Source organism: Oxyura jamaicensis, chromosome 15 (genome assembly GCF_011077185.1).
Source record: "Oxyura jamaicensis isolate SHBP4307 breed ruddy duck chromosome 15, BPBGC_Ojam_1.0, whole genome shotgun sequence".
Classification (NCBI taxonomy): domain Eukaryota; kingdom Metazoa; phylum Chordata; class Aves; order Anseriformes; family Anatidae; genus Oxyura; species Oxyura jamaicensis.
This window is the reverse complement of record NC_048907.1, coordinates 5,120,613-5,132,082: the sequence shown is the minus strand read 5'-3', so window position 1 is coordinate 5,132,082 and position 11,470 is coordinate 5,120,613. Positions and strand designations below refer to the sequence as shown.

The window sequence follows — 11,470 nt, the reverse complement described above, 5'->3', positions numbered from 1 at the left end:
CCCCCCCCCCCCCCCCCCCCCGGTACCTTTCTCTTCTCCAGCCCCCCCATGGCTCCTCCACCACCGCCGCCCGCGTGGTGCCGCCGCTCCCCAGGCCCCGGGCTGCCCCCGCCCCGCCTGCGCGGGGCCGCAACGCGCCGCCTGCCCCGGCCGGAGCCGCCGCCCTGCGCCCAGCCGCGGGGTGCCGGGGGGGGGTCTTGGGGGGCTGGGGGGGCTCGGGGGGCTCGGAGGGCTCGGGGGGGAGCGGCTCGGGGCAGGCGCGCCGCGGGCAGCCCAGGGAGAGGAGGGGAAAGGGGCGGGGGGAACGGGGAGGGGCGGGGCGGGCACCGGGGCTGGGCCCGGGATGGGACCGGGGATGGTCGGGGGCGGGCACCGGGGTGGCACCGGGACCGGGCCGGGATGGGGCCGGGGTGGCACCGGGACCGACACCGGGAGTGACACCGGGAGTGACACCGGGAGTGATACCTGCACCGGGGCTCCTCCGGGCTGGGCACCGGGGTGGCACCGGGACCAACATCAGCACGGGACCGGGACTGAGCCCGGGGTGGGCACCGGGGGCTGACACCGACACCAACCGCCGGTCCCGCCGCCCGCCCCGCCCCTCCCCAGCCGTCCCCGTCCCCGCCCCGTGTCCGCCCGGTGCCGGCCGCCCCCCGCCTGCCGCTGCCCGGGGCGCGGCGCCCTGCCCGCCCTGCCCCGCTCCGCTCCCGGCTCCGGGCAAAGTCCCCCCGCTGCCCGGCCGGGCCCCCGCCGCCCCGCCGCGATGTGGCTGCTCCTCGTCCTGCTGCCGGCGGCCGCGCTGCCCGCCCGGGGCTGCCGTGAGTACGGGGACCCCCGGCCGGACCCGGAGACCCCCCCCTCCCCGCCGGCCGGGCTGCGGGCGGCACCGGGCTGCCCTCCTCTCTTCCCCCCTTTTCCCACCTCCTTTGGCTTTGCCTCTCCCCGGCTTTTCGGTGACTTTCGGGGGCTCGGCTGCACGGGGCGGGGGGCGCGCAGCGGGGTGGGGGTGTCCCGGTGGGGAGCGCGTCCCCACCGCCACGCCGCGTCCCCCCGAAAGGCCGGTGCCGGGCTGGGGGCTCGCACCCGCTGCCGTCCTCACGCCTCGGGGGTCCCCCGGGGACAGGGGCGCCGGGCGAGGCGGCGGTGAGGGTGCTGAGTGCGAGGCTGCTGGGGCTGGCAGTGGAGCCGGGGCTGGATGCTGACCCCGGAGTCTACGTGGGCCTGCGCCTCGCCGGTGAGCATGACCTGCGTGCTGAGCAACGCTACCTGGAGCGGCTGCGGGACACCTTCCAGGGACGCTACGGCCGGTAGGTCCCCTGAAACCCCCTTGTGTCACAAGGGGACGTTCGCTGACCCCCTTTCTGGTCCCGCTGATGCCAAATCCCTGCAGGAGCCTGGACTCAGCCAGCCACTCGTCCCACGGCCATCGCCACCGGGATGCCGAGCACAGCACGTAGGTGATGAGGTTGGGGACGGGGACAGCGTGGGTCCCTCTGCAGCGGGGTGGCAGCTCCCCAGCGCCGACCCCGCTGCTTGCAGGGACACCAGGGCGGCAGCGCAGTGGCCGGAGACGGGGCGGCTGGCGCTGTACCTGCTGGGGCTGCGGGCCACCTGCCCCCCACCGGACCCCGGTCCCCAGCGCTTCCTGGTGACATGGCTCAAGTACTACCTGGAGAAGGACTGGAAAGGTGGGGATGGCTCCAGAGGGCGGCCACGGTGGTCACCCAGCTGGGTGCTGGCATCCCTGGCCCCGGCAGGGCCACCAGCTGGCCCTGGTGACAGTGGTGTCCTGTCCCCAGGATCCCGGCGGCACGGCCACCCCCTCACCAGTTACTACCAGTACAGCCTTGGCGTGCTGGCGCTGTGCATCCACCACAAGCGGGTGCGTGAGGAGGTGATCCAGCGGCTGCTGGTGGCCGAGCAGCACAGGCGGTTCCGGCACGCAGGCAGCAGTACTGTGGGTAAGGGGCCGCGGGACCCTTGGGGACCTAGAAGGACAAACCGGGGTGGCTGTGCGGCACCCAGGGTGACACGGGGCATCCCCGCAGACACAGAGGCGGTGGCGGCGCTGGCCTTCGCCTGCCTGGAGCGGGAGCAGCTCGTCAGGTCCAGGCTGGCAGCAGAGCTGCGGGCAGCCGTGCGTGGCATCAGAGCAAGGTTCGTGGCGGCGCAGAGCGAGGACGGCTTCATCGGCAATGTCTTCAGCACCCCCTTGGCCATGCAGGTGGGCGCGGGTGCAGGTGCATGTGCGAGCTTAAGAGCATGGGTGCCTGCAGGCACGTGCAGGGTGCAGGTGTGGGTGCAGGTGTCCGGCACCACAGCAGCACCATGCCCACGGCACTGTGCCCTGACCCACTCCTCCCCTCACTTTGAGCCTGAGCCCTGCCCTGAACCCTTCCTCCCTCTCCTCCCAGGTCTTCATCGCCACCGACAAGTGCAGGACGCAGCCGGCGTACGGCCGGGCCATGGCCGCGCTGCTGCAGCGCCTGGACGCCTTCACCAGCGCTGCAGCCATGGCTCAGGCACTGCCTGTGTTACACGGCCGCAGCTACCTGGACATCGCCTCCATGCAGTGCAAGGAGGAGCCGGGTAGGAGCTGGGGCCAGGGTGGGGACAAGGGGGCCGGCACAGGGCTGGCACCGATGCCACCATGGTGGCTGTCCTTGTCACAGACACGCTGACGCCCCTCGCCCTCGAGCCGCTGTCCGTGGGGCCGGGGAACATGATGGTGCGGCTGGTGGTGGAGTGCCCGGTGCCACCGTGCCCCCAGCACCTGCTCTATGACCTCCCGGTGCCCGTGCCCACCGGCGCCTCCCTCCTGGACCTGCTCAGGGTGGCCCCAGCGCAGGGACCCCAAAATTTCACGTGCGTTACCCCATGTGCCGGGGTGGGCCCAGACCCTGGCAGGGTCTCTTGGCACCCTTGAGACCCTCGGGCTCCTCACCCTCCTCTGCCCCCCAGGTTTGAGACCCAGGACACCTCCCAGGGCCCCTTCCTGACCTCGGTGCTGGGCCTGGCAGCGCAGCCGCAGGAGCGGCACTACTGGCAGCTGCTGGGCGGCCTCGGCAGCAGCCTGCAGATGGGTGAGTGAGTGCTGGGGGGTGACGGGGACGCGGCTCTGTCTTCACGACCTCACCACCACCCCGGCCACTGCTTCTCTCCGCAGGTGTTGCTGACTACAGACCGGAGGACGGGGAGACCGTCATCCTGCGCCTGAGCAAGTGGTAGGCGGGGGGGCCCCCGCTGCTGCCCCGGCTGATGGGGGCGATGACAATGAAACTCTGCAGCATCCCCCGGCTGTGCTGTGCTTTCTCTGTGCGCCGGGGAGGGTGAGGATGAGGACAGTGGGATGGGCGCACCCGGGCTCCCTGCTTGGGCACCGGCAGCTCCTTGGTCCTGTCCCCGCTCTGGTGGCTGACAGCCCCTGGGTTTTGGGGTGCGCAGTGCCCCCAAGGGTGCTTGTGGGGCAGCCTGAAGCTGTGAGCAGCGGGACAAGGCACGAGCAGGGAGAGTCCCCTCCACACACCTCCTAATTTTAGCAGCTGGGGGTGACAACATCTCCCCCCACCCCAGGGGCTGGGGGCACTGGCATCGGTGGGGACCGTGGTGGCCCCAGCGTGGGGACTGGTGCCAGGGCACTTCTGTCTGAAACGTGCATGGAAACCCCGTGAGATTTAATCCCCTCCCAGAACGAGACCGGGGCGGGGGCAGCTGGCGGGGAGCGGTGCCAGGGCAGGCGGTGCGCTGGGCGGGGATGCCGGTGCCCGTGCCAGGCCGGCGAGCGATGGCGCCCGCCCCGGCGTGAGTCAGCCGGGGACACTGACGCAGCCCCGCCGTCACCATGGAGGCCGCCTGTGCTCCCACCGCCTCCGGTCCTCCGGCTGCGGGCGGCTCCGGGGGGGAACACGCAGCCGCTGCCGCCGGTTCCCAGCTCGCCGTGCTGCTCCCCCGGTTTTCCGCAGGCCCGCACCGCCGCACGCCCGCACTGCCGACCGCGGTGACGTGCGGCGGCCCGGTGGGGAGGAGCCTCGCTGCCTTCGCTCCCCGCCATCAAACTTTCCTCTTGCTCCTCGGTGCCGGCGCTGCTTGCACATGGCACCCCGCGGCTGACCCCTCTGCGGGCCCACCCTGGGCAGGTGACGCCGACGCCGGGAGGAGCCGGGGACACCGCACGCACCGGCACGGCCGGCGTGGCAGCGGTGCCCATGTGCCCGCGGTGCCCCGGCGGCGATGAAGCAGCGATGACGGCCGCCAGCGGGACCCTCCAGCCCCGCAGACCTGACCCGGGGTGGCAGCTGTCGGGGCCGCCCCTGCCGCTGGCCCTCACCGTGCTGGCCTGGCTGGGCACCGGCACTGCCCTGGCTGGCCTCAACAAATGGATTTTCGCTGCCCACGGCTTCCGCTACCCGCTGCTGCTGTCGTCCCTGCACATGCTGGCGGCGGTGGCACTGGGGTACCCGCTGGGGTGGGCGCGGGGCCCACCGCCATCCGTCCGTCCTCGTGCCAGGATCTACCTGCTGAGCCTCACCTTCTGCGGCAGCGTGGCCCTGGGCAACCTGGGGCTGAGCCTGGTGCCGCTGGACGCGGCGCAGGCCGTGCACGCCACCGCCCCGCTTGCCACCCTGCTGCTGTCAGCGCTGCTGCGGGGCCGCCGGCACCACCCGCTACAGTACGCGGCCATGGGGCCCGTCTGCGCCGGGGCCGCCTGCAGCATCGCCGGTGGCGTCCACTTCCACCAGCCCGGCGGCTGCGTCCTCCTCGCCGCCACCGTCCTGCGCGCCCTCAAGTCGCTGCAGCAGAGTAAGTGCCGCCCGCGCGCCCCCGGGGTGTCCCAGTGCTGGTGGCGGTGCTGCGCCCAGGGTGTGCCATCAGCACCCCAACCATTGTGGCACTCCGGTCCCCTCCGCCACCCTCGATACCGGTGTCACCGCTGCTTCTGGTGCTGGGGATGTCGCTGTCCCAGTGCCCCCCCCCCCGGCCTGGTGACACCAAAGTGTCCGCTCACCCCAGTGCCACTCCCCGCCCACCTGGTCTCAGTGCCATCTGGTCCCAGGGCCACCTCAGCTCCGGTGCCACCCTGCCCTCAGCGTCACCCCCTGCCCGCTCTGTCCCTCCTGCCACCCCTGTGCAACCCTCACCCCCTGGCTTCCTGCCCTGGGGGCTGTCCCATGATCCTGGCCCGAGGTGACCCTGGCTCGTTGGCGAGGAGCAAACACATTGGTGTCCCTGCGGTGGCACACCGGCCAGCTCCAGGGACATTTTCCCATGTGCTGTGGCCATGGGGGTGGCAGTGCCTTTGGCCAGCACGGAGGCACGCAGGCTGCTCCCCTCTGTTCCTGTCCCCTCCCCATGGAGTGGCTGGGTCCGCAGCCCCTACAAGTCCCCCTGCTGAGCGGCATCATCCCTGAGCACCGAGCAGCACTGTCCCCACATGGGGCCCCTGGGTGCTGTGGGAGCAGCGGGGCCACGCGGGCCGCGATGTCCTTGGCAGGCAGCAGAGAGGAGCTGTCTGGCCCCGAGCTCACTTGTTTTTCGGCTGGGAAGGGATCGTTTCCTCCACTGCGGTGGCTGGAGCCTGTGACTCACGCAGGCACCGCAGGGTTGGGCACTGGCGTCAGGATGAGTGCTGGGCACGTGCTGTGACGTCCCTGCGGTCCCCGGGCTGGGGGACACCCCAGGACCCTGCGAGCTGCCTCAGCAGGGCCAGGAGCAGCTCCTGTCCCTGCGGCCCCGCAGACGGGGCTGCTCCCCACATCCCCCTTTGCAGCGATTTTCGGGATTTCTCTGGGGATTTCAGCACTGGGTGGGGAGCTCCCGCTGACTGTCCCCCCCTGTCCCCAGGCCTGCTGCTGCAGGAGGACCGGCTGGACGCTGTCTCCCTGCTCTGCCTCACCGCCCTGCCCAGCTTCTGGCTCCTGTTTGGGGCGGCCATGGCGCTGGAGGTGGCCCCGGCCTGGGAGGGCGTCCTGCGCTACGACGGCTCCCTCTGGGGCTGCATCCTGCTCAGCTGCCTCGGCTCCGTCCTCTACAACCTGGCCAGCTTCTGCGTCCTCTCCCTCACCTCCGCCCTCACCATCCACCTCCTGGGCAACCTCACCGTGGTGGGCAACCTCCTGCTCTCCCGCCTGCTCTTCGGCAGCCACCTGAGCGGGCTCAGCTACCTGGGCATCGGGCTGACGCTGGCCGGGATGTTCATGTACCACCAGCCGCAGCTCGTCGCGAGGCGCTGGGCAGCGTGGCCGGGCCGCGGCCCCCCCAGGCGCGAGTAGGGATGGGGCAGCCACGGGGATGGTGGGACGGCGGCGAGCACCGGGCACTGCCCTGTGCCTGTGTGCCGGTGGGCACGGCACTGCCTGCACACGTATGTGCTGGTGTGCGTGGCCCCGCGTGCACGTGTGCGTGGCACCGCGTGCACATTGTGCCAGCGTGGGGGGCACTGCGTGCACACACGTGTGCTGGTGTGCGCGGCACTGTGCGCTTGGGTGTGCTGTATGCGTGGCTCTGTGTGCACGTTTGTTGGGGTGCATGGTGCTGGGTACACACATGCCTGCTGCTGCTCAGAGCACCGCACGCACGTGTGTGCGCACAGCTCTGCGTGCATAGATGTGTGCCGGTGTGCACAGGCCCTTTGTGCACATGCGTGCTAGTGTGCGCAGCTCTGCACGCACACATTGATGCCAGCGCTCATGGTCACATGCAGACATAAGTGCTGGCGTGCAGAGCTCTGCGTACGCACCAGCGCGCCGCAGTGCGCGGGTTCTGTATGTGCAAGGGGGTGTCTGTGTGCACAGCTGTGTGCGGGGGGCAAGTGCGTGCAGGTGTGCAAAGGCTCTGCAAGTGTGAGTGGACCTCTGCTGTGTGTGCAGGGAGCACGCGAGTGTTGGTGCATAAAGGCTCTGCGTGTGCAAGCAGGTCTCACACGTGTAGGCGTGTGTGCTGGGGGGCACAGGCTCCCTGTGCGCAGTGTGTGTGCACGCAGAGTGTTTTGTGCAGGTGTGCATGTGTGTGCTGGGGGGCACAGGCTCTGCACATGCGAGTGGCTCTCTCTGCACGGCTGTGAGCATGGGGCACGTGTGTGTTGGTGTGTACAGGTACGGGGGGCACAAGTGCATGTGCAGAGCCTTATGCGTGCGTGTACGTGTGTGTGCAGGGTGCACGGGCTGTGTGTACGTGTGTGCGCACAGCCTCCGTGTGCAAGCACATCTCTGTGCACAGCAGATGTGTGTGTGTGTGTACGTGTGCACGTGTGTGTGCATCACTACTGAGCTCTGCTGGGTGGAGTAAGCCCGGTGCACACGTGGGGCATCTGCATGCACACCTCGTGCCCCCGCGGGATGGAGCGCGCCGGATCCTCATCGTGCTGCGTGCCAGCGCGGTGCTGGTGTCCCCAGTGGGCGTTACGCTCCTCCAGGGCTCACCGGCCTCTGATGGAGCGGTGGCATGGCACATGCAAAGGGACAACGCGTGTGAGTGCCAGCCCAACTGTGTGCACACCGGACACGGCTGCGCACCCGCAGGTGCTCTGCAATAGGAGCGCTGGCACCAGCGCGCAGTGGCCTGTGTCGGGGCCAAGGACAGCTCTGATTGCACTCGTCCTGAAATAAAGCTCTATTTTTGTCGTACTCCTACCGTGACTTCTGTGGTGACCTCGCACCTGGAACCGGCTGGGCGCCCCAGCTCCCAGGGGACGCCGTGCCCATGGGCTTCACCCTGCCCCGGGGCTGAGAGCACCCCAGCCCTTTTCCAGCCCTGTGACTCACCTCACCCTCACTGTGAGCACAGCCACTGCCCTGGCTGGGCTCCAGCCCTGCAAACCACCAGCCCGCCCAGCCAGGCTTCCCAAGCAGCAATTTTCTTCCACCACTTTGTATGCTGGCCTGGTCCCAGAGTGGGGCTGGCTCCAGGCTGGAGGCTGGGCACAGGGGTCCCATGGGTTGCTTTGTGCTGGAGGGGTTATGCTGCCCGTAAAGGGTCTGGCCTGGTTGCTGTCCCCGGGTATTTCAGGCCATGATCTCAGCCCGGTGGCATTCCCCCAGTACCAGCTGCTTGGGTGTCCCAAAGGGGCATGGTCAGGTGGCGGCTCCTCCTCTCTGAGCTCTTAAACTGCTCCCCAGATCTCCCTCTGGGGCACTGGCGAGGCACGCCGGGGCTGGGCTGTGACCGTGGCGCAGGCTCCGGAGCAGGGCAGGAGGCTCAGGCCGGCCTCGCTGAGCCAGCCGCGTGCCTTTAGCACCCCGTGGAAATTTTCTGTGTTGCAGGGTGGGGGATTAGCTGCTGCCCTCAGGTGAGGCTTACTGCGTTAGCAGGGGGCGGTTTGTAACAGATGAAATGGCAGGAGCATAAAGACATCTAAATTGTGCTTTATTTTGATGACATATCTGAACTTTATATCATGAAGCAGGTGCCTAAGATACAAATGTTTAAGGGGGCTGTTCGGAGTGTGCTAATTACTGTATAAATCACTGAAGATCGCTACGAAAAACTGAAGCCTGCTGCGAAACCCTGGTGATGCCCTGGGTGGTACCACAGCAGGCACACAAGAGGCAGACCCCTGCAGCACCTGCGAGGGCTTGTGGCCCCGTTGTTCTGCAGAGGGAAAGCCCGGTGTGCGACTGCAGAGCTGGGGGATGACCCCGCAGTCACTAACTGCAGCCTCGCCCGGCCGGTGGCACAGCCCGAGACCTTCCTTTCCTCCTCGGCCTTGTGGAGCAGATCCTGTTCCGTCCTGCTCCACGCAGGGCCCATCTGAGTCCAGAAAAATGAAGCCAAAAAACTGTTACTGCCAGTCATGATGGAGCTGCTGGAGCTGGAGACTTCACGCTGTGATAAACACGTCCAGAATTATGAGTGGGGCTCATTCCGAGCTGCTCATCCACAGAGAGAGGGGGCTCCTGAGGGAGGCCGGGGCCCCTTCTGAAAAAAGGCCGGGGGAATCAGGAGGAGGAAGAGAAGGGTTCAGGACTTAATTCTCTCCCAGCACTTGAGTTTGCACGCTTCCCGGCCTCTCTGAAATGCAGCAGATGACCGGAATTCGGGTTGCTGTGTCAAAACCCAGAGTCATATCTCAGGAAGAACAAACATTGGTCCCATTCCAAGTATCCTGAGTCGCAGCTAGTTTCTGTCCTGCTTTATAAGCACAGTTTGGGCTGGAATTAAACAACACTCGGCAGATGACGCTTGACTTCAGACTTACCAACGGGACCCCGATACAAACGATGCGAGGAAACCGGCTGTATTTACAGCAAGCCCCAACTGCCTCTGTTCACGTCCCCCGTCCCTCACACCTTTAGCAGCACAGACTCCACGCCACAACCCTCTTGGATAACAAGAGTTTATTTCAGAGCTCTGGTGCACAGCTTCCCCTCGGTTCCTGGGAGCCAGGCGTGGGCTCTGGCCAGCGACATGGCGTGGTGCTCCATGAGGCAGGCCGTGCAGATGGTGACCGAGCAGCTCACCCCAGCCACGCAGCGCAGCAGCGCTCGGACCCCGCACCTGCCCACGCTGCGGATCCTGTCGGTGATGGTGTCGGAGCAGGCGGCGATGCGGGCGATGAGGATGTCAGGCACGGGGATGTGCAGGTACTCGACGCCGGGGTGGAGCGCATTGCCCACCGCCAGCGAGACGTTGATGACGGTGCTGATGCGGCTCCCGGTGAGGACACTACCGTGTGTGTGAGGAGTGGGGCTGGGGTGGGCTGGGACATGGCCGTCCCCGTCCCCTTCTCCCCTTCTCCCTCCTGTCCTTCGTCCCCTGCTCCCTGTCTCCTGCCAGGCCCCGTGCTGCTGAGGCCGGGACACGTTCCCCACCCTGCTGCTCCCATGGCAGCGCCGCGCCCACAACGGCAGGACACGGGGCCATGGAGGAGCCAGGCGGTGCGCGGCCCCGGGTCACCTTCTTCCCACCGCCCCAGAGCAGGGAGCTCACCAGGCCCTGGTGCGGGGCTGTGGGACCCCTCACATCGGCCGGGGGGGTGGTGGGATACCCTTAAACTGGTCTGGGGATGGTGGGACCCCTCACACCGGCCTGGTGTCGGTGGGACCCCTCTCACACACACACATCCATGCCAACCCAGGTCCCCTTCCTGGCACCCCAAAACAGGCCCGGGGGGCATTGCTCGCACCCCGCTTTGTGTGACACGATGCCCTCTCGCCCAAAGCTGCTTTGTAGACTCGGACATCGAGGTGGGAGGCCACGGCCCCCACAGCTCCCTGCCCAAGTCATCCAGCCGCACCAGCCGCCATGCCCTGCTGCTCCTGGAGAAGAAGGTGATGGCCTCCACCCCGCCCCAGCCCTGGGCCTTTGCCCCCTGCCAGCACAAGCTCTGCGCTTGGCTGTGTTTGTGGTGCCGTGTTTTGGAAAAGCACAGGGAGTTCCCCTCCCTTGGCAGCAAGACCCGCAGATGACATGAGGCTGGAGGAATGTCTTGGGCAAATGTTTTGGTCTCAGTTCCTCAGAACCATGAAATCATCACTTTGGGCCTTAAATCTTCAGTCTGCAGGGTCCAGATGCAGATGCCTGAGACTTTGCAAGGTCTCTGCTGGGGATTGTCCATGGGGAGGGCGAGAAGCAAATGCCTGGGGGTGTTATGGGGGGTGTGGGGGGGAAGCCCTAGGTTCTCAGGCAGCCTTCGGCACGACCTTTGCAGGTCAGCTGTGTTTTGGAGTCGTAAGCGACAGACCTTGTCGGTCAGACTTCACCTGCACTTAGATGTCATTCCTAAAACAGCTAAATGTTGAGAAATGGGTGAAGTGCTGACACGTGGCCTCCCAAGAACGGGGATGAGTCAAAGGTTTTGCAAGATTTCAGCAGTCTGATTGCTCCTTTAGTGCTTCCCACCTTGAGCCCCGCAGTAATGGGTTCATTAGCTGTACCCTCTCCTGCAGGAACAGGGGGATGCCAGGTGGCATCCAGAATTAGGATTTAGGGTGTCATCAGACAGAGCTGGACGGTCACACATTGATGAGCCCCCTTCAGCTCTCCTCTCGCCTCCTGTGCAGCCAGGCTTTTTGTCCTTGGTACCCATCGAGCACCACCTGAGTCCTCCCCCCTCACCTTACTGCAGGTGTGCCAGGGAACTTTGCCTTCCTGCTTTGGTCAGAAAGCCCAAGCATCATGATTTCAGCAGTTCCTTGGTTTAGATCAATGTTTTATAAAACAGGGCTGTAAAGTCCACCCTACCGCTGTGAGTGCTTCCAGCAGGAGGCTTCTGTCTGCTGCCAGGGGGACGACAGCCTCACACGGGAGAGCTGAGATGTCTTTTCCTCCGTTTGCTATTCCCTTGTCCCCAACCCCAGGTCACCGCTAGGCAGCTGCGTGCCCAGGATAGCATTTATGGTGCGTGAGTTCCAGGGACTCGGGGCAGAGCAGCCACTGCAAGGGTACAAGCAAGCCCCATGCTCTGCTTCGGCACCTGGGCTGGGCGCCCTGGGTTTGTGCCCCCCTTGGGGGCAGATTTCTGCTCGCAGCTGAG

General features: G+C 66.8%; 3 protein-coding genes across 3 annotated transcripts in view; 2 read left to right on the top strand and 1 right to left on the bottom strand.

Annotated features, from left to right (window-relative positions):
* PES1 (pescadillo ribosomal biogenesis factor 1) overlaps nucleotides 1-158 on the bottom strand; it is a 7,068-nt gene extending 6,910 nt beyond the window's left edge. Inside the window, exon 1 of the mRNA XM_035340465.1 lies at nucleotides 27-158. Coding sequence (XP_035196356.1) covers nucleotides 27-50 — 24 coding nt within the window. The 5' untranslated portion in view covers nucleotides 51-158. The remainder of the gene's footprint in view (nucleotides 1-26) is intronic.
* A 446-nt stretch (nucleotides 159-604) lies between these two features.
* Nucleotides 605-3,292, top strand: TCN2 (transcobalamin 2). The gene is made up of 10 exons (XM_035340467.1): nucleotides 605-818; nucleotides 1,124-1,307; nucleotides 1,391-1,453; nucleotides 1,540-1,688; nucleotides 1,800-1,961; nucleotides 2,049-2,224; nucleotides 2,415-2,589; nucleotides 2,673-2,865; nucleotides 2,962-3,083; nucleotides 3,167-3,292. Exons 1-10 carry the CDS (start codon nucleotides 764-766, stop codon nucleotides 3,226-3,228), a joined length of 1,341 nt encoding a protein of 446 aa, XP_035196358.1. The 5' UTR covers nucleotides 605-763; the 3' UTR covers nucleotides 3,229-3,292.
* Nucleotides 3,293-3,434: 142 nt separating this feature from the next.
* On the top strand, nucleotides 3,435-6,396 carry SLC35E4 (solute carrier family 35 member E4). The gene is made up of 2 exons (XM_035340469.1): nucleotides 3,435-4,800; nucleotides 5,842-6,396. The coding sequence occupies exons 1-2, from the start codon at nucleotides 4,206-4,208 to the stop codon at nucleotides 6,267-6,269; spliced, it is 1,023 nt and encodes a 340-aa protein (XP_035196360.1). The 5' UTR covers nucleotides 3,435-4,205; the 3' UTR covers nucleotides 6,270-6,396.
* The last annotated feature ends 5,074 nt before the right edge of the window (nucleotides 6,397-11,470 follow it).

Excerpts from the sequence above, each read along its gene's own strand:
- TCN2 (XM_035340467.1), top strand. The coding sequence starts at position 764 with ATGTGGCTGCTCCTCGTCCTGCTGCCGGCGGCCGCGCTGCCCGCCCGG. Across the intron at positions 1,962-2,048 it reads CGCAGGCAGCAGTACTGTGG|ACACAGAGGCGGTGGCGGCG; the intron begins GTAAGGGGCCGC and ends GCATCCCCGCAG. Across the intron at positions 2,866-2,961 it reads CAGGGACCCCAAAATTTCAC|GTTTGAGACCCAGGACACCT; the intron begins GTGCGTTACCCC and ends TCTGCCCCCCAG.
- SLC35E4 (XM_035340469.1), top strand. The coding sequence starts at position 4,206 with ATGTGCCCGCGGTGCCCCGGCGGCGATGAAGCAGCGATGACGGCCGCC. Across the intron at positions 4,801-5,841 it reads CCTCAAGTCGCTGCAGCAGA|GCCTGCTGCTGCAGGAGGAC; the intron begins GTAAGTGCCGCC and ends CCCTGTCCCCAG.